Raw genomic sequence first — 27,278 nt, 5'->3', positions numbered from 1 at the left:
AATTGGGAGTTCGAGATTTACAGGTACTAACTACTATATATAAAGAACAAGTTTATACTGTATAGCACAGGGAACTATATTCGGTATCTTACAGTAACCTATAATGAAAAAGAATATGAAAACAAACATATGTGTGTATATGTATGACTGAACAACTATGCTGTACACCAGAAATTGACACAACACTGTAAACTGACTATACTTCAATAAAAATGAAATAAAATAATCTTCAAAAAAAGAAAAAAATAATCATAGTTATCATTAAGCTCAGGGATTGTGATTAGGGTCAGTCTCCACCAAAGTCTTGTAAGACAATAAAGTTTGTAAAAGGCATTAGAATTAAAATTCAAAATTAGATATTTCAATCCTATAACCACAACACCCTGGAAACTGGAAAAAAATCAATATCTAAACTATGGACATAACTAATACATATTGCTATAGAAACATATAATTAAGAGATGTTTGCTCATATAGAAAGTTTAGTTACATACAAAGATTCTACATAAAGTCACCAATGAGAGGAAATTTTAACATAGACCTGTGACTGCATATTCCTTTTTAATAAACAGTGTATAAAATATTCTGCTTTAACAGGAGTGGATATTGCCAAAAAAATCTTACACAGAAAAAGTTCTAGTGCTTCATTTCACTGGAGTAAATAATACCAATAGTTAAATCTTCAATTCCTTTACTATTCATGTATTCTCTCTTTTTGTTTTGTTTTTCATGAATAGATTTGACCTGAAGAAAAAAATCAGTATGAGAAACCACACAGTGATTACAGAGTTTGTACTCTTGGGCATATCAGACAACCCAGAGCTTCAGGTTGTAATTTTTATCTTTTTATTTCTGGCTTATGTATTAAGTGTGGCTGGAAACCTCACCATCATCATCCTTACTTTATCAGACTGTCATCTAAAGACTCCTATGTATTACTTCCTTCGGAACTTCTCCTTCTTAGAAATTACATTCACCAGTGTTTCGATCCCCAGGTTTTTGGGGGCAATCATTACTAAAGTCAAGACCATTTCCTTTAACAATTGTTTAGCTCAGTTATTTTTCTTCATCTCCATGGGTGTGTCTGAATTTTTTCTCCTAACTGCCATGTCTTATGATCGTTATGTTGCCATCTGCAAACCTCTCCATTACACCACCATCATGAACAAGAAAATCTGTACCCTGCTCATCTTCAGTTCGTGGCTAGGAGGATTTCTTACCATCTTCCCACTACTCATGCTTATTCTCCAGTTAGATTTCTGTGCTTCCAATGTAATTGATCACTTCTCTTGTGACTATTTCCCCATTTTACAACTCTCATGCTCAGATACGTGGTTTTTAGAGACGACCGGCTTTTACTTTGCTTTTGTGACTCTGCTCTTCACTTTGTCCTTAGTGATTCTGTCCTATGTGTGCATAATTAGCACCATTCTGAGAATCCCGTCTGCCAGTCAGAGGAAAAAGGCTTTCTCCACGTGTTCCTCTCACATGATTGTCATTTCCATCTCTTATGGAAGTTGTATATTCATGTATGTCAAGCCTTCAGCAAAAGAAAGAGCTTCACTGACCAAAGGAGTAGCTATTCTTAACACTTCAATTGCCCCCATGTTAAACCCTTTTATTTACACTCTGAGGAACCAGCAAGTAAAACAAGCTTTCAAAAACTTGGTTTATAAAGTAATGTTTTCTAGAAATGAATAAAATTATGTATTAACATGAATGAATGTCATCATGAAGATCTGATAAAGGAAGAATGAAATTTTATCTCCTACAATATCCGCCTCCATCCATCTCCCAGATACCTACTATGCTGACCTCATTTACCTACGTTTTTCTGTTTAACTTGAAAGCGACTATGCTGTGTCTCCCTTTCAAACTACCTGTAGCTTCCATGTAATCGTTGATTTGCACTTCTGAATAGAAAGCCAGTAGCTACAGAACATAAACTGTTTCGCCTATTATTCTGAATAATAAACATATTTTATTATGTAATGTCTAAATGAGGAAACACTGCTATAATCACCTTACTCTTAAATTTTCCCTTTTGTTACTAATATAAGTTTCTTTCTTAAAATTATATGAAATAAATTATGTGAAATAAATTAAATATCAGCAACAACCACATTTTTTGCACACTATCTGCTGCATCTGTCCAATTCTTCCCCCTCATCTGATATTCTTGGCTATTTACTTTCCTAATTACAAATAATCTGAAGTTCCTAATATCACATGACTCAGTTGTGCTGAAGGCCTGTGTTATGTCTTATTTTATATACTTTCCTTTTTATCTGTATTATTTTTTAAAAATATGTAAAAGAGGGATATTTAGGCAGCCACCATTACTCCTGTGCCACCTGTAAGTTGGATAGGAATTTCATGAAAATAATATCTGTTCTGGAGGAGCACTTATTCTGTGCCATATGCTGAACCAGGAATGTTCTGTACCATATCTGTGTGAAATCAGACATGATTATCTCTTTGTTACAAATGTGCAAATTGATGCTCAGAAAGATTGGGTAACTTGCCTGAAGTCTTGAGCTCTATAGACAACATGATAGACTGATTAAAAAAGCAAAACAAAAGAAAACAAAACAAGAACTTGTGCTTGCTCAATTTTCTACCTATTCGAAACTCTGTAAAAGGATCTGCAAATTTTGCACAGCTTTCGCCAAGACCTACACAATTTTATTGGCTTTGTTTCACTCACATCATCTCATTGGGGCATGATTATATTATTACAGTCTAGTCTCAGAAGGTACTAACTCCTAATAGCACACTTGGCATATCAATGACAACATTAATTGATAAAAACGAGAAACTCTTTAAGTGCCATTGTTGCTGAGCAACAGAAGGAGTAGGAAAGACATGTAAAACATCAGTGGTATTACAGTACCAAAAATTTCTATTAGAAGGCAGATTAAAAACAATGGAGTTAGTGAATGTACTTGGTACAATGTGGTAGATTACCAGTTTAAAAAAATCGGCTTGGAGGTTGGGGTAGAGATCTGCATCAGGAATTCAGACAATCAGGTGTTAATCCCTGTCTGAAAAACAATGCCAAGGGAACCTGACTTCACACAGTGTTGTTGTTTGCTTGTTGTTTTTTTCTCTGTCTCACTGGACACTTTCCCCCAAGCTTCCTTTTCCGACTTCAATACTAATGTGTATTATGTTTTATATTCCTTAGTGTTTTGTGAACATTTCTGTTCTGGCAATTTTGATATCCTGAATTAGTCCCCTTGAGCCAGCAGGAGAGAGAACAGATAAAACATTAAGCAACTTACGCTACTTTGAAATCTATGTAGAAACCATACCAGAGAGTTTTTAAACACCTTCTGGTTTTTTTTTTTTTTTTCTCTTTTATATATTTGGTCCTTTCTTACTCTCTATAGTCAAAGAAACACTCTGGATAAAATGAGAGATAAAAGACAAAAACATTGACAATCAAAGGCAAATTTGTCCAAAGAGAGGAAATGTTTACAGAAATGCTGATTTTCTTGGGTTACAACAATGGCAGTTGCTAAGATTTTTTTATATTCCACCCATTCTGAATGTGAATAAGGCTGTATGAAAATCAGAGGTAAGTTGGACATACAGATAGTAGTGGAAGTCTCCCAAAACTTTATCAGTGATTCATTGCTTATCAGCTCAACTTTTAATCAAATTAAATAGGATATATTGGAATTATATTCTGTACCTGGATATATTAAACAGTGTAAAAAGAGGTAGTTAATTTTGTTTTATTATGTCAATTTATTCATTCCCTATTAACTAAAGGCAGGTAATTACTGTCTCTGTGTGTTTCTAATCTAATATAGGCTTTGTAGTAATTTGTTTAGAAGAACAGACTTTAATTTCAGGTAGACTATTTGCCAACTATAAGAATATATTTAAAGTATAACTTCAGTGACCCTAGTTGTTTATTTGGGAATAAAGATAAAAGTTTCATAGGTGTGTTATAAGGATTAAATGAGATAAAATACAAAAGTTCTTAGTACTTCACTTGAATAAATAGTGGTTTTGCTAAATCACAATTACTATGAATATCCTTCCCAGAGCTAGGAATTAATTCCAACTAAAAGAAGAATAAAGTAAATAAAATAGGTCTTCTTAACACATATTAAGTGCCACAGGATTTTTAGAGTACTTTCATTTAGATTATTGCAATTATTTCTTTTAAAAAAAAAACCTTGAAATTTCAACTCCATTTTAAACAGAGATAACTGAAGCTTAAAGAAAGTAAATAACTTATCCAAAGTCACCAGTCTATGTGGCCCATTTGTATGTTTAATCCATGTGTTCTAACTGTAAAGACCGTACACTGTGTGTGATAATTTATCCTAGAATGTCATAAGTAATAAATTAATAGTATTTTGATACCATAGTATTTTTATTAGTTTATTTACTTTTCCTTCCTTGTCTAAATTATAGATAGCTAGCTTATGACTGAAAATGTGAGGTTAGGAGCTGATATTCACCATACACTCCAACAGATATGAGTGTTACTATTTCTGAAGTTACTATTAAAAGTGATTTGATAATCTCTCTTTCCCCTTGTTTTGTCTCTATGAACACTGGTATGTATGCTGTGAACTGAATCTGCCCATCATTACTGAAATAAAGAAATATAAATTATTCAGATTTCTCCAGGGGAATAGTTATCTAAAATAACTGTGAAAAAAAAAAAGTATCTAATAAAACAATCATTCCAACCACTCAGTGGATTCTCCAGACGAATCCTTGCCTTCAGGCCTTCAGGCCATGAGAAGTTCTTAAGTGTCACGCTGCAAAGCTTACAATGACTGACCAGCGCCCAAAGTAAATTTAAAGTAATTATGAAGCTGAATTAGATGTTACCCTCAACATTGAATTAAACTATTTTTCTTTTCATAATGTACTAAACTAAACCCTAAAACACTCTTTAAACACACAAAGTAGCAGAAACAATGATAAAATGAATAAAACACATTATTTTGGTGGTACGATTTGTGAAATTTTTCTAGTGATCTGTAATGAGGTTTAACTGAAGAAGAGAGAACTGGTAGACATAGAAAAAGTTGAAACAACTGGACTCTCAAAGTCATTGCATTACTAAGAGATATTTCCACCCAGTGCAAAATAAAATATTATTAAAAACAAACAAACAAAAATAACAACAAAACACACAAGAAATACAATGGAACTAGTCTGAGGCTTTCATCTCAGTCTCTCAAAGGAACTTCTTTTGGTCCTTGAAACATAATGTACCCTTTAATTCAGAGTCTCCTTCTCATCTTGGGCATCCGAGAAATCATGAATATCTAGTTTATTTAAAGGGTCACTAACTTGATGGCAGGGATTTAGGAAGGGCAGGAGATAGGAGTGTTTTCAGAATGACACCTTGAAGATGCTTCAGAGTCATCTCGTGTAACAAACATGAAGTATCGCTGTTAATTTTCATTCTGAATAGCTCAAAGAGCCTGTCTCAGGGATTCTTAGGGAGCAAGTAAGAACTGAGTTTGATGAAATGGGTGGAAGAAAGTATAAAGCACAATAAATACTCTAATCCATGTTCTTCCAGGGGGAAACATGGACCTACATTCAGAAATAAAAGCTGAGAAGATGAGTTAAATGCTTGGAGATATCCTTCACGCCCTGTGTGAATACATCCTTGTGATGGCTGAAGGCTCTAGGAAGCATATAGACCTCATTAAACATGGGGTTTATTTCTCTCAAAAGGCTGATGAATGAATGAATGCTGATAATTTTTATCAGGCTTATTTGATGTTGGTAAATAAATGCAATCCACTGAATTTTCATAAACATTTTCACATAAAAAGTATAGTATACACTCCTAACCCTATGATATTGGATCACGTCTTGCTAGAGTTCCTTTAAGCTTATTTTCTCTAGTCCTGGAACGCTGGCTATGTAAGTGTTCATTTTCAGTGATGCTCACATGAACTCTTCCAATATCTATTAATACCTTTGTTCATAGCTCTTCATACATTCTGTCACAAGTTTAATCAGTAGCAAAAAGTGTAAATCATATTATTATTCAAAAGAGTATTAAAATTAACAGGAAACTTAAGAGGAAAAACAAAATGTAAAAAAAGTAGAAATATGTTTTAAAATACAGTGTACTGATACATTGTTCACCATGTAATAGTAACAATATAATTTTTAAAACCTGGATATCCAATGCCAATAAGTTACTGCAGAAATTTCAGTCTAGAGAGTGAAACCAAATCTTGTCTATTTGATGAGAATGCGTTTTGTGATTTAAGATGTCATGAAAAAGTAGTGCTTTCCATGAAAAACAAACCCTTATAAAGGAAGAGTGAAGTTACTGAGAGGGAGTAAATTTAATTAAAAGGATGAATTGTAAAAAATTAAGGACATTAATTTTGAAATAACATTTTACAGTTTTCTTTTAAGTTATATATCAAAAAATTTAGCTTCCTTTACATGTTTTTTGTTATAAATTTACTCAATACAGAGAATTTAAACCAAGCAGATAATACATCTTGAAAAAAGTAGGTAAAGTAGCAAAATACATCTTGTAAAACAAAGATAGAACTGATGTGATATACAGCCTAGAATTTGGCATAAAGTGGAGACATGCAACAAACTCAACATTCATCAATTAATTAGACAAGTGTTTATTTCAAACCTACTATTACTATACTATACTATAGAGAGGTGTTCACAGGAGATTTGTAGTCTGTGAGGTGGGTTTCAAAGGATGAATTGAGAATTAAGAGTTCTATAGTCCTCATTACAATGGGTATCAAACCTGGTGTTTAGGGAATAAGGAAGAAGCCGATTTGAAAATCATTGAAATCTGCTACCCATAATGCTAGTCACATGCATATATTTAATGCAAACCTCACCACCTTTCTGAGAAAGGTTACGATTACTAATGAGGAGCGGAGAAACGAAGTGGCCACTGGTAGCAACGCTGATGTGCTGCAAATATCTAATATGCCTCAAATGCGGCGCTCAAATCCCAGCTGAAGATGAGAGAAGTGACTTGTTTGTGGAAAGCGAGGGAGTGGTGATGAGGCGGTGAAGGCAGATACACCGTGGTGGGAGAGGTCACCACGTACACACAGTGGGAAGAACAAGGCTAAGAGTCACTTTCCCCGAATGCCTGACAGGTAGTGTACAATCATGTGATTCTACTTCATTTGTGTTTTTATTGTTATTGTTCTGATATGATTCTCTTGGTGCTAAATTTATTCATTACTACTTATCTTAGACATAGCTTTCTACATAGGACAACATCCAAATCCCAAATGTTTTCAGCTCAGTGGTCAGGAAGTGTTTTCTCCATTGAACAAAGCCTTATATGGGTATTGTTAAATGCTAAGCATTTTTCTAAGTACTTCACATATATTCACTCATTTAATGCTCACAATAACTTTATGAGATAGGTTTCCATGCAGTGGAATAAAGTATGTATTTATAGACGAAGCACTGAGGGACTGAATGAATTTCAGACCTACTAAGTCGCTTGGATTCATACCTAGATATCCTCACTCTTCCTTATAGAAATATCTATGGTAATATCACTAAAATTTTATTTTAAAAAAAGGAAAAATTAAAACTCACTATTTAAAAAACACACAAAGACACAAACTATTAACCTCAGCTTCCTTGAAGAGCACTTATCTAACTCTTTAATAATCATATTTAAGTATTATTTTAAATAATATTTTAAATAGAAGGGGAAATAGGTTGTATAGGAATGAAGTCCATAATGGTGACACAGTGTTAGGCTGAACTATTACAAAATGTTACCAGGGTTTCAGATGTAATGAAGCGCCAGCTTACAGTATTTTCTACCTTCCTCCCCTCTACTCTTAACATCTGCAGCTGTTTCAATGACTTTAGCTTTTCTGACTTCCAATAAGGTAATAGAAGGAGTTGGAAAAACTGAGTGTTAGCAAATTTGATAGATAGCTAAGGACAAAATGTTCCATTTATTAAAAAAACTATGGCATCGTTCCCACTTTTGAGAATTCTCAATATAATCAAACTTTCAAGTTACAGAGAATGGGAGACATACGTAGGGATTGGAATAGCACAAAGGTGGTTCTCAGGAAACCTCATGGGTTATGGGCACCTTTCTGAAAGTTCACAGGTAGTCTATGGAGTCAGAAAAGTCTAGGCACAAATCCCGTCTCTAAGACTTAAAATTCTGGGATATTTACCATTTTAAACCTGCCTTAGCCAAAGAGTTTTCACCTGTAAAAGAGAGGAAACTAAAAGATCATTGTGATTATCATTGTGATTTATTTGCTTCAAATGTCCCCTGAAAGTGAGATGACATACTATTCAGCCAGATGCTAGCTCCAAACTTGGCTATTTGGCAATCTACTCTTCAGGTTTGTTCCTTGTGCCTTCTCCTGTAGGTCTGGCCGAGGAGATACAAATAAGCAACTGAAGAATGAGGAACTACACAGTAATAAGAGAGTTCATCCTCCTGGGACTGTCTGATGACCCACAGCTTCAGGCTGTCATCTTCATCTTTCTGCTCATCACCTACATGCTCAGCATCACTGGGAACCTGACCATTATCACCCTGACCCTGCTGGACTCCCACCTCCAGACCCCCATGTATTTCTTCCTCAGAAACTTCTCCTTACTAGAGGTGTCATTCACAACTGTCACTATACCCAGGTTCCTGAGCACCATTGTTACAGGAGATAAAACCATTTCCTTTAATGATTGTATGGCTCAGTTATTTTTTTTTCATTCTCCTGGGAGCCACTGAATTTTACCTGCTGGCCGCCATGTCCTATGACCGCTATGTTGCCATCTGCAAACCTCTGCATTACACAACCATCATGAACCAGAGAGTCTGCATAATGCTTGTCTTCTCTTCTTGGCTCATTTCATTCTTAATCATATTCCCGGCACTCATGTTGCTCTTAAACCTTGATTACTGCAGGTCTAATATTATTGGCCATTTTACCTGTGATTATTTCCCCCTCCTACAACTTTCTTGTTCAGACACCAAATTCCTAGAAATAATGGGGTTTTCCTGTGCTGTGTTCACTCTAATGATAACCTTGGCACTGATATTCCTGTCCTACATATATATCATCAGCACAATTGTGCGGATTCCTTCTACCAGTCAGAGGACAAAGGCCTTTTCCACATGTTCATCCCATGTGATTGTCATCTCCATCTCTTATGGCAGCTGCATCTTTATGTATATTAAACCCTCAGCAAATGAGAGAGTGTCTTTGAGCAAGGGTGTGGCTGTGCTCAACATCTCAGTAGCCCCGATGCTAAACCCCTTTATTTACAGCCTAAGGAATCAGCAAGTCAAGCGAGCCTTCACGGACATGGCAAAAAAGACTGTCTTTCAAAAGCAAATGAAATGATGTGGTGTAATGAATTAGAGACACATTGCAGGGAAATTTTAAAATTTCAATAGTGTATTCAAATCACAATGGCCTCCATGCCATTCTTGTTTATGCTCTCTTTCCTTCTAGCAGTTTACAAGCCCATTTGTTTAGTATCTTTCTCATTCAATTTGGATAACTTTGCTTAAGTCTTTCTGACTCTCATTCTTCTGAACACTTGTTAGTTGCAACTTCTTAAACCAAAAACTTTTAAGGTAAAATTGCACTCTGAGTTTTGTTTAGGAAAGAAATAGTCACCAGGAATGGAGGACACTGTATAAAGATGTCTGATATTTCACTTACTTAGTACAGAAAACATAATCTTGTGAGTTTCATTTATATTTGACAGAAGTTCCCTTTACCATCTTGCAGTTTCTCTGGAAACATTTTAAATGCCATATAATTTACTGAAAAATGTGAAGGTTTTTATTTAAAATCTAAAAAACATTACTTGCTGCTTGCTTTAATAGGGGATGTCCAAATAATTTATTCATTGATTTAAAAAGTATATATTTTTAACAATATGTTCTTCTGTACGGATAGTGCTAAATAGAGCTCCATATTCCCAATCCCATAATTACTCAGTAGATGCAGGCAGATACATACATAGTAGAAAATAGTGAAGAAATAGCCACTTTAGATATGAAGGATAAATTCACTTTCTGTAATTCCATGGACTAGTTTGAAACAGGGCATTTATCCAGATTATTTTATACCTAAATAAAATCACTTAAGTTTTGTAGAAGATAAAAGCTTCATATCAAAGCAAAGTCTTCCATTTTATATAAAATTAGGATTTCATCTGTTAAAATACTCACATTTATTCTGCTTGAGGCATTAATAAGTGCCTATAGTATTTTGGAAAGGGGTGTGTGTGTGTGTGTAAAGATGAAATAATGATTATGGATAATAAAAAGTATTCTAAATTAAATAAACCAATTTTTGGTAATAGAAAAATAAACCTAATTAGTTGTGCAACATTTCTAATAATCATTATGAGATACATTCACTTCAGAGATACAACACAGGATTTGTTGAGAAAGGAAAAAAAATTGACAGAATATTGAAAGAGATACAAAATATTAGAGGAAAATTAAGAATGGTTTCTGCCGTTCATTCCATCCTATCTGAAGTATAATTTGTATGTTAAATAAGACAAATAGTTGACAAACTTGAGGTTTCTATACCCTCTAAGCACATATTTCCCATGGGTAAATCAGGTTATAAGTTCAGGTAAATCAAGTATAAACAACTTACCACAAGGAGGGAAATAATCTAAAACCTTATTTCATAATTATCTATCAATAAATTGTAATAAATACTAATATGTTCTATGTATCTAACTGCTACAGTTATGAAAATGTAGGGCTTATATTTCTAAGACAAGAACACTTAACATGAGATCTACCCACTTCAAATTCTGAGGGCGCAGTACAGTGTTGTTAACTACAGGCACAGTGTTGTGTAGCAGATCTCTAGAACTTACCCATCATGTATAACTGAAACTTTATGCACATTTTTTATGTACAACTTTAAGTACAATTTTATTTTTATGTACAATTTTATTTCTATGTACAATTTTTATTATTTCTACATGATTCTCTTACTGCAGATTTTAACTTAGACCTAACATAGCCTTTACCATTAGATACCATCTTTAAGCTGAAGGTTCTTAATTCAATGGTCAGGAAGCATATTTTTCATAGAGCAAAGCCTTCTATGACTTTTATTACATGCTTGGCACTTTTCTAAAGATTTCACACAGAGATGTCATTGAAAGCTCAACTCTGTGAGATAGACAGGTATTCAAATGAATTTATGGATGATGTAACTCAAGCACAGAGGAGTTCAGGATTTTTAAAATAGCAAATGGCCAGGATTCACTCTTCCTTATGGAAATAACTATGATGTCATTTTTTTCATTTTATTAAAAAACAGAAAAATTAAAACCTACTATTATTTAACACATGTAAACACATAAACATATTAATGTCTGCTTTCTTGAAAAGCACCTAGCCATCTCTTTGACTGAAGGAAATTCTTCTGAAATAATAACGATACTTATTATTTTAAAGAGAAAGGGAAACAGATTGTATTAGAATAAAGCCCGTAATGATGACACATGGGTAGGCTAAATCGTCATGAAACATTGCCAGGAATTCACATGCAAGGAACCTCAGTTTTTAAGCCCTTCCAGTTACATTATTTTCTCCCTTTTCCCTAACATCTCAGGTTCCTCATGGCAGTGGCTTCAGTGTATCTCACCTCAGGTGAGGTAGTAGCAGGAGTTGGAAAAGATGAGTGTTACATGCCTAAGGAAAAACCAATCACTTTTATTAAAAATTAATTATATTTACCAATTTTGAAGAGTCTCAGTGCAACTAAACCCTCGGCCCCCAGCTTCGGCACCCTATCCCTGGGGTCTGGCACCAGGAGCACAAGCCCCCTTGGCTGGTCTGAGGACCAGTGGGGCTTACTGGAGGGCTGCAGAAACTGAGGCTCTGCTCTTGAGGAGTGGACAAACAGACCTGCTTGCTCCCTATCTCGGACACTGGAAAATGCCTGGTGCCCTGATCAGCCTGCCAGATCCCCCGAGCATGTCCCCCAGCCCACGCTGGCTCATGCTCCAGCCCCTTGGGCCCAGCCCCAGCCCCAACCCAAACACAGACTGTCATTGTGCTAGAGAGAAGCCTAGCTCACTCTGGACTGCTGTTCCAGCCCCTCGGGGCCCCTGACCCCTCCACCCCGACTCCCGGCCAAGGTGGCTATGATCCTCAATCCTGGGAGAAGGCTTGGCTTGCACTGATCTATGGCTCTAGTCACTCTGCCTCCAGCCATACCTCCCAGGGAGACGGCTGCCAGCACACACCAAGAGAACACTCGGCCAGTGCTCACTTCAGATCCAGCTCTCCTATCAAAGCCACTGTGCACAGGCAGACTGCACAGAGATGCCCACATAAGGATATGGCTTCAAGACTGAGATAGGTAACTGTTTCTACCTCATGTCATAGGACAAACAAGGAAAATCAAATCAAATGCAAGGACAGTGGCACATGTTCCAAAGAAAGAAAAAAAAAACAGAAAAAAAAAACTAATGAAATAAATATAAGTAATTTACACAATAAAGAGTTCAAAGCAATAGTAACAGAAAACACTCCATGACTTGGGAAAATAATAGAAGAACATGGTGAGAACTTCAACAAAGAACTTGAAAAAATAAAAGTGAACCAATCAGAGCTAGAGAATACAATAACTGAAATAAAATGTACACTGAAGTGAATTAACCGAAGATTATGAGATACAGGAAAACTCATTAGCAACTCAAAAGACAGAATACTGGAAATCACCCAATCAGAACAGCAAAAAGAAAAAAAAAATTTTTTTCTAATGAAGATAGTTTAAAGGACCTCTTAGACAACATCAAGTGTACTAACATTTATATTATAAGGGTCCCAGAAGGATAAGTGAGAGAGAAAGGGGCAGAAAATGTATTTGATTAAATTATGGCTGAAAACGTCCCTAACCTAAAGAAGGAAATGGATATCCAAGTTCAGGAAGCAAAGAGAGTCCCAAACAAGATGAATCCAAAGAGACTCAAACCAAAACATATCTTAATTAAAATGTTAAAAGTCCAAGATAAAGAGATAATTTTAAAAAGCAGTGAGAGAAAAAATAGTCACATAAAAAGCAATCTCCATAATCAGCTGGTTTTTCAGCAGAAACTCTGCATGTCAGAAGGGAGTAGGGTGATATACTTGAGGTGTAATATACAACATGATAAAGATAATTAACACTGCTGTATGTTACATATGAAAGTTGTTAAAAGAGTCCATCCTGAGTTGCCATTAAAGGAAAATTTATTTCTATTTCTTTAATTTCATATCTCTATGAGATAGCAAATGTTCAATAAACCTATTTCATGATGTTTGTAAGTCAAATCATTATGCTGTAAACCTTCCATTTATACATAGTGCTGCATGTCGATTACACCTCAGTACAACTGGATGAAATATATAACATTTATATTCTATAAAGCAGTTATTATGTGATCTGTATTATTATTTTATGTAATTATATAATGAATGTGTGACTTATTATTAACTGATTATATGTTATTTTAACTAAAAGATATTTGAGAAAAATAAGAACAACAATAAAGATAATTTACCAAACTTCAGTAACCAGAACTAAAATAAACAAAAGACTTGTATTTTGTGATACTTCTCACTAGTATGTTAATGACATGGTAAGTAAATGCAAGTCCAAGATGAACAGAAAGATGAACAAAATTGACACTGTAATTAAATATTGCTACTGATAAGGAGAATTATTAGTTAACCTATGGAACAGCATTTTTAAAACATTGTGAGCACAGTATGTACATTATAATAGTTATTATTTATCTCAGAATTATGAAACAGCCTTATTTCTTGAAGCCCCAACAATAACAAAACCTAGAGATAAACAAAAAGTGTACATGTAGAAAAATCATACATGCCAAGATGAATAAATAATATTAGACTGAGTTCTGTTTTTGTAAGATTTCACATCTATTTTTTTTAGTCTTGAAATATTAAATAATTGTGGTTAACGGAAGATTATTTTGTAGATGTCAACGTTTAGGTCCTCTATGGGATACAAAGATGAACATAACCATTCTCAAGGGAGACTCATGATAGAGAAGAGTTAGGAGGCTACTGAGAATGCCAAGGGAGGCTTCGAGAAATCCCCATGGTCTACAGTAAGGAGAGATGTGCCCTGACTTTGCCTTGTTCCCGGGAGATGAATGCATATCTCTCTTCATAGGTCAAAAGAGCTAGACTTGAAAATCTGAGCTACTAATGCAAACAGATGGACATCAGATCTGAGAATCTATACTCATAAGACCTGATATTGTCATATCCCTCTCAGTTCTCTCTCTCTTTTTTTTTTTTAAAGCGAAGCAGTAATTTTATTTTTCTACAAGTATGACCATATCATTATGAGGTTTTCAGGATAGTAATCTGTACACTGTGAGGTTTTCTTTTTTTTTCTTTCCACATATCCTTTTTTTTTTTTTAGATTTTTTATTGAGTTATATTCATTTTACAAAGTTGGGTCAAATTCCAGTGTAGAACACAATTTTTCAGTTAGACATGAACATACATATATTCATTGTTACATTTTTTTTTGCTATGAGCTATCAGAAGATCTTGTATATATTTCCCTGTGTTATAAAGTATAATCTTGTTATCTATTCTGCATTTTGAAATCCCAGTCTGTCCCTTCCCACCCCTACCCCCGTGGCAACCACAAGTTTGTATTCTTTGTCTATAAGTGTGTTTCTGTTTTGTATTTATGTTTTGCCTTTTTTTTTTTTTTTTTTTTTTAGATTCGACATATGAGCAATCTCATATAGTATTTTTCTTTCTCTTTCTGGCTTACTTAACTTAGAATGATATTCTACAGGTACATCCATGTTGCTGCAAATGGCATTATGTTGTTGGTTTTTATGGCTGAATAATATTCCATTATATAAATGTACCACCTCTTCTTTATCCAGTCATCTGTTGATGGATATCTGTTCCATGTATTGGCTATTGAAAATAGTGCTGCTATGAACATTGGGGTGCAGGTGTCATTTTGAAGTAGGGTTCCTTCTGGATATATGCCCAGGAGCAGGATTCCTGGGTCATAGGGTAAGTCTATTCCTAGTCTTTTCAGGAATATCCATACTGTTTTCCACAGTGGCTGCACCAAACTGCATTCCCACCAGCAGTGTAGGAGGGTTCCCTTTTCTACACAGCCTCTTCAGCATTTGTCATTTGTGGACTTTTGAATGATGACCATTCTGACTGGTGTGAGGTGATACCTCATTGTAGATTTGATTTGCATTTCTCTGATAATTAGTGATATTGAGCATTTTTTCATTTGCCTATTGATCATTTGTATGTCTTCCTTGGAGAATTGCTTGTTTAGGTCTTCTGCCCATTTTTGGATTGGGTTGTTTATTTTCTTCTTACTGAATCATATGAGCTGCTTATATATTCTGGAGACCAAGCTTTTGTCAGTTTCATTTGCAAAAATTTTCTCCCATTTCATAGGTTGTCTTTTTGTTTTACTTATAGTTTCCTTTGCTGTGCAGAAGCTTGTATGTTTAATTAGGTCCCATCTGTTTATTCTTGCTTTTATTTCTATTGCTTGGGTAGACTGCCCTAAGAGAACATTTCTGAGATGTATGTCAGATAATGTTTTGCCTATATTTTCTTCTAGGAGGTTAATTGTATCTTGTCTTATGTTTAAGTCTTTGACCCATTTTGAGTTATTTTTGTGTATGGTGTAAGGGAGTGTTCTAGCTTCACTGATTTACATGCTGCTGTCCAGTTTTCCCAACACCATTTGCTGAAGAGACTGTCTTTATTCCATGGTATAATCTTGCCTCCTTTGTCGAAGATGAGTTGACCAAAAGTTTGTGGGTTCATTTCTGGGCTCTCTATTCTGTTCCACTGGTCTATATGTCTGTTTTTATACCAATACCATGCTGTTTTGATTACTGTAGCTCTGTAGTATTGTCTGAAGTCTGGGAGAGTTATTCCTCCAGCCTCTTTCTTTTTCTTCAGTAATGCTTTTGGCAATTTTAGGTCTTTTGTGGTTCCATATAAATTTTATTATGATTTGTTCTAGTTCTGTGAAATATGTCCTGGGTAATTTGATAGGGATTGCATTAAATCTGTAGATTGCCTTGGGCAGTATGACCATTTTAACAATGTTGATTCTTCCAATCCAAGAACATGGGATATCTTTCCATTTTTTAAAGTCTTCTTTAATTTCCTTCATCAGTGTTTCATAGTTTTCCATGTATAACTCTTTCATCTCCTTGGTTAGATTTACTCCTAAATATTTTATTACTTTGGTTGCTATTTTAAAGGGGATTGTTTCTTTACTTTCTTTTTCTGTTGATTCATCATTAGTGTAAAGAAATGCAACTGATCTTTGAACGTTAATCTTGTAACCTGCTATCTTGCTGAATTCTTTGATCAGCTCTAGTAGTTTTTGTGTGGAACTTTTAGGGTTTTGTGTATATAGTATCATGTCATCTGCATATAGTGACACTTTTACTTCTTCTTTTCCAATATGGATCCCTTTTATTTATCTCTCTTGCCTGATTGCTTTGGCTAGGACTTCCAAGACTTTATTGAATAGCAGTGGTGATAGTGGGCAGTCTTGTGTTGTCCCAGACTTTAGTGGGAAGCTTTTGAGTTTTTCACCATTGAGTACTATGCTGGCTGTAGGTTTGTCATATATCGCTTTTATTATGTTGAGATATGTTCCCTCTATACCCACTTTGCTGAGAGTTTTTTTTTTTATCATAAATGGTGTTGAATTTTATCAAATGCTTTTTCTGCATCTATTGAGAGGATCATGTGTTATTTTTTTGTCCTTTCTCTTGTTGACATGATGTATTACATTGATTGATTTGCATATGTTGAACCACCCTTGTGTCCCTGGGATGAACCCCCTTGGTCTTGATGTATAATCTTTTGTATGTGCTGTTGGACTCTATTTGCTAATATTTTGGTAAGGATTTTTGCATCTATGTTCATCAGTGATATTGGTCTGTAATTCTCTTTTTTGGTGGTGTCTTTGCCTAGTTTGGGTATCAGGGTGATGGTGGCTTCATAGAATGAGTTTGGGAGTATTCCCTCCTTTTGAATCTTCTGGAAGAGTCTGAGAAGGACTGGTATGCATTCTTCTTTGTATGTTTGGTAAAATTTCCTGGTAAGCCGTCCAGTCCTAGACTTTTATTTGTAGGGAGGTTTTTTTTATTGCTAATTTGATTTCATTTCTAGTGGCTGGTTTGTTCAAGTGGTCAGTTTCTTCTTGGTTGAGTCTTGGTGGACTGTATGTTTCCAGAAACTTGTTCATCTCCTCTAGGTTATCCAGTTTGGTTCCATATAGTTTTTCATAATATTCTCATATGATATTCTGTATTTCTATTTTATTTGTTCTAATTTCTCCATTTTCCTTTCTTATTTTGCTTATTTGTGCTCTCTCTTTTTTTCTTCTTTGTGAGTTTGGCCAGAGTTTTGTCGATTTTATTTACTCTTTCATAAAACCAGCTTTCAGTTTGATTGATTTTTTTCTATGTTTTTTTTTTAATCTCTATTGTATTTATTTCCTCCCTGATCTTTATAATTTCCTTCCTTCTGCTGACTTTTGGGTGTTTTTGTTCTTCTTTTTCTAGTTCTTTTAGTTGGTGGATTAGATTGTTTATTTGAGATTGTTCTTTTTTGAGGAAGACCTGTATTACTATACACTTCCCTCTTAGCACTGCCTTTGCTGCGACCTGTAAATTTTGTGTGGTTCTGTTTTCTTTTTCATTTGTCTCAAGGTATTTTTTAATTTCAACTTTGATTTCATTATTGACCCATTCGTTTTTTAATAGCATGTTGTTTAATCTCCATGCTTTCCTTTTTTTCTCCTTTGTTTCTCTGTAGTTGATATCTAGTTTCATGGCATTGTGGTCAGTAAAGATGCTTCAGATAATTTCTATCTTCTTAAAATTGTTGAGATTCCTTTTGTGCCCAAGTACATAAACAAACCTAGAAAATGTTCCATGTGCACTTGAAAAGACTGAATATCCTATTTTGGGTGGGTATAATACTCTGAAAATATCCAGCAAATCTAATTTTTCTATTTTATCATTTAATTTCTCTGTTACCTTATTTATTTTCTGTCTGGAGATCTGTCTAGTCATGTTAATGCACTGTTAAAAAAACTGACAATGATTGTATTCCCATCAACATCCCCCTTTATCTCTGTTATTAGTTGTTTCATGTACTTAGGTGCACCTATGTTAGGTGCATATATATTAATGATTCTAATATCCCCAGCGTGTATTACTCCTTTAATCATTATAAAATATCCTTCTTTATCTTTCTTTATGGATTTTATTTAAAGTCTATTTTGTCTGAAATCAGTAATGCTACAGCTGCTTTTTCGTAGATGATTAATGTCAGATTCTTCATATGTTCTAATATGTTTATTCCATGTTATAAAGTTACCTTTAAGCACTGTTTTTACTGTATCTCACAAATTTTGACAAGCTGTGTTTCCACTTTTACTTACCTCAAAATATTTTAAAATGTATTCTGACACTACTTATTTATTCCATATATTATTTAGAACCATGTTGTTTAATTTCCATGTATTTGAGGATTTTCTAGTTATGTTTTTGTTCCTGATTTCTCACTTAATTCCATTGCAGTTTGGGAGCAGACATTGCATTGTTTCTATTTAAATATTTGTTTCATGTATTTGATGTCCCAAAATGTGGTAAATATTCCATGTGTGCTTGAGAAAAATGTGAATTTTGCTGTTATTGGGTGAAGTACCCTATAGATGTCAATTTTAACCAGTTGATTGATGACATTGCTGAGTTTATCAATGTCCTTAACTAATTTTTTACCTGCTGCTGGGTATGTTCATTTCTGATGGATGAATGTTGACTTCTGCTACTGTAATAGTGTATTCATCTATTTCTTTTTGTAATTCTATTATTTTATACCTCACATAGTTTGATTATCTGCTGTTAGGTGCATAGTCATTAGGAATTTTTAGGTCTTCTATGAAAATTAACCCTTTATCAAAGAGCCACTTTTATGGAGACATTTTATTACATGAGAAAACAAAATATAATATTTACACATGAGATTCATTCATCCTACTATTTTACTCAGCAAGGGAAAAAAATGATCTATTCTTCAGAGAAATCTTGGTTTAGGAATTTCAGGAAACCTCTTCTAAAACGTTTGCATGTTTAGCTATTTCCTTATAGATAGTATGCAAAATATTCCATATGCTTCTGGCCTATTTCTCACACCCTCTTGTCTCAATGGACATTGTCCCTTATGTTTATTGTTTCAATGTTGGTACAAATGTTGATAATATGTTCATAATCCTAAGTGTGTTTTCCTCTCGGCCTCTGTTGACACATTGAATTCACTGGAGTATTTCCCATGAGCCTGGGCATACATGGTGGATAAAATAACACGTGGCTTATGCAGGTTATAATCCTTGCAGAAATCATGTCCAGAAAGGCTCAAAGTAACTGCGTAACTTGGTTCTCTTCCCTATTTTTGCTCCCATGGCTATAATGGAAAACGTATCAAAGAAAATTAGCCACAGAAATAAAATAATTCCAAATGTATTGATAGAGAGTGATTTTTAGAAATGCTTGATTTTTTAACCTAAAACTGAAATAGTTGACAGTATTTTTTAGAAATAATTTCAACCAGCTGCTGTAACATCTCTGTACAAACAGAGGTAAGATTATAAAGTTAAAGCCAGTGAAAACTTTCCTTTCCTTAGCTCTGATTTATTAATTCTTAGCTTAATTTTTCATCAAATTGACTCGAATAATGTGAGGTTGTTATTCCTTCCTGCATTATGAAAATTGAGCATGTTTATTTCCTGTTTGTCATAGTAATTGATTTCTTTATTAATTTTCAGAGAATTAATCTGTGAGCTTCAGCCACCTAATTGCATGTAGGTTTGATAAGCAGCATATGATTCAGTTTCAGGCAGGAAGAGTTTAGAATTCCAGTTTCACCATAACTAGCTGCATGATCTTGTTTATGTTATTTAACCTCTCAGTGTCAAAGTTTCTTCAAATGTAACAGTGTTACCATAATGGGTAGATCAGATAAGTATGTAAAACCTTAGCATTGTCTCTCAGATGAGTTTCCTCAAAAATCCTTATTATCATTTTATAGTGGAACTATCTGCCTCTAATGTGATAATTGACTTTATTTTTAGGAATAAAGAAGATTACAGGGATTACTGTGTGGGAGTATGTGCTATAAAATGTTTATATAATTTAATTTTACTTTATATTTAAATTAGCTCTCACAATACTTCTGTGAAATATTATTCTTATTTCCACAGTGAGAAAAAAAAAAACCAAAAAAACCGAAAAACAAACCTGAAACTCAGGGAGAGTTGTATTTTTAATCCATTTCTCTTGGAATGCAAAGCCTGCAGGCTGTCCCAATAATCACACACATTATAAATTAAAATTAAGTCCTGATGCCATAATTCATATAAGAATTGCTTTTCCTTTTCAAGTTATACATTATCTTCAATTGTAGATACTATTTACAAACTGAGACAATCAGGAGAGAAAGAGAACATCTCTTTGAAAACCTACGGATTTTGAGAGTGATTTAGGTTACAACAGTTTTTCTTTCATTATTCTTATTCATACTGGTTGGTACTTTGATCTCACTGACTTGATCTGCCTCCCCCTTCCCATTAGGCAAAAAGCAAGGTCATTTTTTTTTTCCAGAAGACTCAGAGAAACAGAATTCTAAATTACAAGATTATTCGAAGATAATCTTAAAGTAATAATTTGAAAATACTCTAAATTGATTCTTCTGAAATTTTTTTTCATGCTGTCATAATGAAGTTCTTACATGATGAGTTCTTACTCAGCAAACAGAGTCAGAAGTAGAATAAATCATTCTAGAAAAAAATTAGGGCTGTTATAAAACCAAACTGTTACCCAAGTTATCAAATTAATTCAATGATCTGTTCTTGTCTCTGACAAATTAACCTAGCATACAGACCTAACACCAAGAAAAAGATTGTCAGGGGAAAGATAGAGAATTGGAAAACTGTGTAGTAATGTTGAGGGTGAAGATTGTCTTGAGGATATATGTGTTCACAAGCTCACTTATGGCTTCTTAGGACTTTAAATATAAAAAGAGAAAATTTAGTACACATAGAGAATGTGGGAAGATAATCTAAGTTTCCAGTTATATTGTGGAATTTAGGGAGCTTCTCACAATTTATATAAAATAAGAAAAAACAATCTCTTGATCTTTGATAGACATTGAAGTATAGCTGCTTTTTAAATTGGACAATTTGGAGAATGCTGTTTCTTTTCTCCTTATGATTTATTGTGAAGCCATCATTATGATTTATTATGAAGCCATCCTTATGATTGACTGTGGAAAGGGAGAAGAGTCCTGAAAATCATTTCTAGTTGTTTTATTTAACACAAGAGCAAGCATTTGTTTGCTGAATAGGTTAATTTTCACTTGCAGTGAGCTACAAGCTTGATTCAACAATGAGATTTCCAAGATATGAGAATTCATTAAAAAGGAAGGAATAGAAAGGAATATGAAGCTTGTTATCATAAATCATATGGGACTAGGGAAAAATGTGAATGAGTAGTTAGGGAGGAAAGTCTGAAAGGATGTCTTACTGACTTGGATATAGCCTTGATTACTTTCCCAGAAACATCCCAGAAATGGTTTACAGATCAAAGAGTCACACACAGCTATGAATCTTCAGAAGATTGTTCATTGAGAACAACAAATTTTACATTTGTAAGTATCTATCATTCTTCAATGGCCATAAATTTATTCACAGAATATGTAATTATAATGTCTGTTTTTCTTCTAAGTGCTGTTAAGACTTCTTCTCTAGTCTCTGAGGAATAGTGAAAGAATAAGTTCATTTTCTTGTGAACTTCACATGCTCTCGCAGTAGCCTTGGCCACCATCCATTTCAACTGGAATTTTCCTTAATTTGAAAGCAGCAATAGTTTTTTGCTAGAAAGTGAAGTAAGTGAAAAGAAAGCTCACGTATGTAAGGGAAGAAAACAAAGTTGAGAAATTTCATAGTATTACGATGCATTACATACTACAAATCAACAAACATGTATCTTGAAATTAAACATTCTATTGCAGAAAATTCTCTCCTGACATTGGAATGTAAACTTGACCATTTAATGTGAATTCACGGAATTACTGATATGAAAATGTACTGAGGAAATTTATTGAGGAAACTTAGCTTCTTTTTAAAATAAATGCATTATTATTATTACTACTGTTATTTAGGAAGACAAAATCAAAGGTTTTCATTGCTATTTCATGATTACTCTAATGTGCTGACAAAATAGAACTTCTATTAAGTGAATCCTGATGTAGATAAAAGGCAAAATATAAAAATACATGAGATAGAAATTAGAATATATATATATATATAGAGAGAGAGAGAATACTAATATCACTTAGATGTGAGAAATTTTGGAGAAAAAATGTTTAATGGAGGGTAACGGTTTATTTTAGACATCTGTACAGTTTGGTGTCCTTGGCCCATAACAGAGATCCAAAACTCAGTGTCTAGTCTGCCTCCTTTCTCCCCTGGACTCGCTAATATCTGAGGAAGTCATGGCAATAAATCCATTATCTGTGGCTTCAGAGGAGGAGCAGGAGGTTGGGAAAGTGACCATGACAGTGGAAACTCAGAAAACCTGTCATGTGGTTAAAGATTTAACACCAATGACTTTCAGATTTGGGAGACGTACCCATTTGAGTGACCTTTTTCCTGACACATCTGGCTTTTCTATATTACACTAGGAAATAATATTACAAAAATTTGGGTGACAAAAATTGGGAAGTTAGATGCTTTTCTTGGAGTGGAAGAAAAGACCAGGTGTTTCCCATTGGGAAGGGAATCATTTAGGGGAGGCTGTTAAGTAAACAGGTACCATTTCTATTCCAGTATTCCCAGGTTTTAGAAAAACCCAGGTTAAAATCCCTGCTCTTCCCATTTAGGTTCTGTGATTTGGATATGAATTTTAAAAATTGTTCTTATCTGTTTCCAATCTGTCAAATAGGGATTTTATAAAAAACATTCTATGTGAAACAGACTCTGGCATATGGTAAAAATCTTACTTTAAAACATGTCATCTAGTTTCATGAACTTGTTTAAAAATCTCCTAAATTAAATTAGCATGACATAATAGTTGACTTCCAGAGGCAAATTCCAATTCTATCTGTGGGTAATCCTCTTTTCTTTAAGTCTTCTCTTTGTGTTTCCTCTTGTAGTTGACACAAGAGAAGAGAAAACAAATGAGGAACTACACAGTAATAAGAGAGTTCATCCTCCTGGGACTGTCTGATGACCCACAGCTTCAGGCTGTCATCTTCATCTTTCTGCTCATCACCTACATGCTCAGCATCACTGGGAACCTGACCATTATCACCCTGACCCTGCTGGACTCCCACCTCCAGACCCCCATGTATTTCTTCCTCAGAAACTTCTCCTTACTAGAGGTGTCATTCACAACTGTCAGTATACCCAGATTCCTGAGCACCATTGTTACAGGAGATAAAACCATTTCCTTTAATGATTGCATTGCTCAGTTATTTTTTTTCATTCTCCTGGGAGCCACTGAATTTTACCTATTGGCCGTCATGTCCTATGACCGCTACGTTGCCATCTGCAAACCTCTGCATTACACAACCATCATGAACCAGAGAGTCTGCATAATGCTTGTCTTCTCTTCTTGGCTCATTTCATTCTTAATGATATTCCCTGCACTCATGTTGCTCTTAAACCTTGATTACTGCAAGTCTAATTTTATTGACCATTTTACCTGTGATTATTTCCCCCTCCTACAACTTTCTTGTTCAGACACCAAATTCCTAGAAATAATGGGGTTTTCCTGTGCTGTGTTCACTCTAATGATAACCTTGGCACTGATATTCCTGTCCTACATATATATCATCAGCACAATTGTGCGGATTCCTTCTACCAGTCAGAGGACAAAGGCCTTTTCCACATGTTCATCCCATATGATTGTCATCTCCATCTCTTATGGCAGCTGCATCTTTATGTATATTAAACCCTCAGCAAATGAGAGAGTGTCTTTGAGCAAGGGTGTGGCTGTGCTCAACATCTCAGTAGCCCCGATGCTAAACCCCTTTATTTACAGCCTAAGGAATCAGCAAGTCAAGCGAGCCTTCACGGACATGGCGAGGAAGAGTATTTTTCAGAAGCAAATGAAATGATGTGGTGTAATGAATTAGAGACACATTGCTGGGAAAGCTAAAATTTTCAATAGGGTATTCAAAACACAATGATCTCCATGCCATCGTTGTGTATTCTCTTTCCTTCTAGCAGTTTACAAGCCCGTTTGTTTAGTATCTTTCTCATTCAATTTGGATAACTTTGCTTAAGTCTTTCTGACTTTCATTCTTCTGAACACTTGTTAGTTGCAACTTCTTAAACTAAAAACTTTTAAGTTTAAAATTGCATTTTGAGTTTTGTTTAGGAAAGAAATAGTCACCAGGAATGGAGGACACTGTATAAAGATGTCTGTGATATTTCACTTACTTAGTACAGAAAACATAATCTTGTGAGTTTCATTTACATTTGACAGAAGTTGCCTTTACCATATTGCAGTTTCTCAGGAAACATTTTTTTTTTTGATGCCATATAATTTACTGAAAAATGTGAAACTTTTTTTTTAAGCTAAGAAACATTGGGGGGAAGGTATAGCTCAGTGGTAGAGTGCCTGCCTATCATGCATGAGGTCCTAGGTTCAATCCCCACTACCTCCATTAAATAAATAAACCTAATTGCCTCCCCCTAAAAAATGAAAACAAAACAAAAAAGTCTTAAAAAAAAAAAAAAACTAAGAAACATTACTTGTTGCTTACTTCAATAGAGGATGTCCAAATAATTTATTCATTGATTTAAAAAGTATAGATTTTTAGCAATATGTACTTCTGTAGGGATACTGCTAAATAAAGCTCCATTTTTCTAAATCCCATAAAAACACAGTAGATGCAGGCAGATACATACATAGAATAAAATAGTGTAGAAATAGCCATTTTAGATATTTAGGATAAATTCACTTTCTGTAATTTCATGGAAGGTAAGCTCCCCTTTGCGATTTTGCTGAATTACATGTATATATAAAACCTTCTCAAAATTTGGACTAGTTTGAAACAGGGCATTTATCCAGATTATTTTATACCTAAAAAAATTTCATTTAAGTTTTGTAGAAGATAAAAGCTTCATATGAATGCAAAATCTTCCATTTTATATAAAATTAGGATTTCATATGTTAAAATACTCTCACATTTTATCTGCTTGATGCATTAATAAGTGCCTAAAGTATTTTTGGAATGGGGTGTGTGTGTGCTCGCGTGTGCGTATGCGTGTGTGTGTTTGTGTGTAAAGTGAAATAATGATTATGGATATTAAGAAGTATTCTAAATTATATAAACCAATTTTTGGTAACAGAAAAATAAACCTAAATAGTGGTGCAACTTTCCTAATAATCATTATGAGATACATTCACTTCAGAGATACAACACAGGATTTGTTGAGAAAGGAAAAAAAATTGACAGAATATTGAAAGAGATACAAAATATTAGAGGAAAATTAAGAATGGTTTCTGCCGTTCATTCCATCCTATCTGAAGTATAATTTGTATGTTAAATAAGACAAATAGTTGACAAACTTGAGGTTTCTATACCCTCTAAGCACATATTTCCCATGGGTAAATCAGGTTATAAGTTCAGGTAAATCAAGTATAAACAACTTACCACAGGGAGGGAAATAATCTAAAAGCTTATTTCATAAATAGCTATCAATAAATTGTAATAAATACTAATATTGTTCTATGTATCTAACTGGTACAGTTATGAAAATGTAGGGCTTATATTTCTAAGACAAGAACACTTAACATGAGATCTACCCACTTCAAATTCTGAGGGCGCAGTACAGTGTTGTTAACTACAGGCACAGTGTTGTGTAGCAGAATTCTAGAACTTACTCATCATGTATAACTGAAACTTTATGCACATTTTTATGTACAACTTTAAGTACAATTTTATTTTTATGTACAATTTTTATTATTTCTATGTGATTCTCTTACTGCAGATTTTAAATTAGACCTAACATAGCCTTTACCATTAGATACCATCTTTAAGCTGAAGGTTCTTAATTCAATGGTCAGGAAGCATATTTTTCACAGAGCAAAGCCTTCTATGACTTTTATTACATGCTTGGCACTTTTCTAAAGATTTCACACAGAGACGTCATTGAAAGCACAACTCTGTGAGACAGACAGGTGTTCAAAGGAATTTATGGATGAACTAACTCAGGCACAGAGAAGTTCAGGATTTTTAAAACAGCAAATGGCCAGGATTCACTCTTCCTAATGGAAATAACTATGATGCTATCTTTTTCATTTTATTAAAAATAGAAAAATTAAAACCTACTATTATTTAACACATATAAATACATAAACATATTAATGTCTGCTTTCTTGAAAAGCACCTAGCCATCTCTTTCACTGAAGGAAATTCTTCTGAAATAATAATGATACTTATTATTTTAAAGAGAAAGGGAAACAGATTGTATTAGAATAAAGCCCGTAATGATGACACATGGGTAGGCTAAATTGTCATGAAACATTGCCAGGAATTCACATGCAAGGAACCTCAGTTTTTAAGCCCTTCCAGTTACATTATTTTCTCCCTTTTCCCTAACATCTCAGGTTCCTCATGGCAGTGGCTTCAGTGTATCTCACCTCAGGTGAGGTAGTAGCAGGAGTTGGAAAAGATGAGTATTACATGCCTAAGGAAAAACCAATCACTTTTATTAAAAATTAATTATATTTACCAATTTTGAAGAGTCTCAGTGCAACTAAACCCTCGGCCCCCAGCTTGGGCACCCTATCCCTGGGGTCTGGCACCAGGAGCACAAGCCCCCTTGGCTGGTCTGAGGACCAGTGGGGCTTACTGGAGGGCTGCAGAAACTGAGGCTCTGCTCTTGAGGAGTGGACAAACAGACCTGCTTGCTCCCTATCTCGGACACTGGAAAATGCCTGGTGCCCTGATCAGCCTGCCAGATCCCCCGAGCATGTCCCCCAGCCCACGCCTGCTCATGCTCCAGCCCCTTGGGCCCAGCCCCAACCCCAACCCCAACCCAAACACAGACTGTCATTGTGCTAGAGAGACGCCTAGCTCACTCTGGACTGCTGTTCCAGCCCCTCGGGGCCCCTGACCCCTCCACCCCGACTCCCGGCCAAGGTGG

At 34.7% G+C, this 27,278-nt stretch overlaps 2 protein-coding genes, 1 long non-coding RNA gene, 1 other non-coding gene and 1 pseudogene across 4 annotated transcripts in view; 4 read left to right on the top strand and 1 right to left on the bottom strand.

The window, feature by feature from the left end:
* The window catches only part of LOC141579365 (uncharacterized), a 441,343-nt gene that overhangs the window by 42,778 nt on the left and 371,287 nt on the right, over window positions 1-27,278 (bottom strand). The window lies entirely within an intron of this gene.
* On the top strand, window positions 763-1,701 carry LOC105076329 (olfactory receptor 6C3-like). Its single transcript, XM_010964441.3, has one exon. The coding sequence runs from the start codon at window positions 763-765 to the stop codon at window positions 1,699-1,701; it is 939 nt and encodes a 312-aa protein (XP_010962743.1).
* LOC105076330 (olfactory receptor 6C1-like) lies at window positions 8,432-9,374 on the top strand (annotated as a pseudogene).
* LOC105071478 (olfactory receptor 6C1-like) lies at window positions 23,297-24,261 on the top strand. The gene has a single exon (XM_010958158.3). It carries the CDS (start codon window positions 23,297-23,299, stop codon window positions 24,236-24,238), a length of 942 nt encoding a protein of 313 aa, XP_010956460.3. The 3' UTR covers window positions 24,239-24,261.
* On the top strand, window positions 24,718-24,790 carry TRNAD-AUC (transfer RNA aspartic acid (anticodon AUC)). The gene has a single exon. It is a non-coding gene; the product is annotated as a tRNA-Asp (tRNA).

The sequence above is a fragment of the Camelus bactrianus genome, chromosome 12, assembly GCF_048773025.1.
Source record: "Camelus bactrianus isolate YW-2024 breed Bactrian camel chromosome 12, ASM4877302v1, whole genome shotgun sequence".
Lineage (NCBI taxonomy): Eukaryota > Metazoa > Chordata > Mammalia > Artiodactyla > Camelidae > Camelus > Camelus bactrianus.
The sequence above is the reverse complement of the archived record's forward strand: the minus strand, read 5'-3'. Positions and strand labels throughout refer to the sequence as shown.

Excerpts from the sequence above, each read along its gene's own strand:
- LOC105076329 (XM_010964441.3), top strand. The coding sequence starts at position 763 with ATGAGAAACCACACAGTGATTACAGAGTTTGTACTCTTGGGCATATCA.
- LOC105071478 (XM_010958158.3), top strand. The coding sequence starts at position 23,297 with ATGAGGAACTACACAGTAATAAGAGAGTTCATCCTCCTGGGACTGTCT.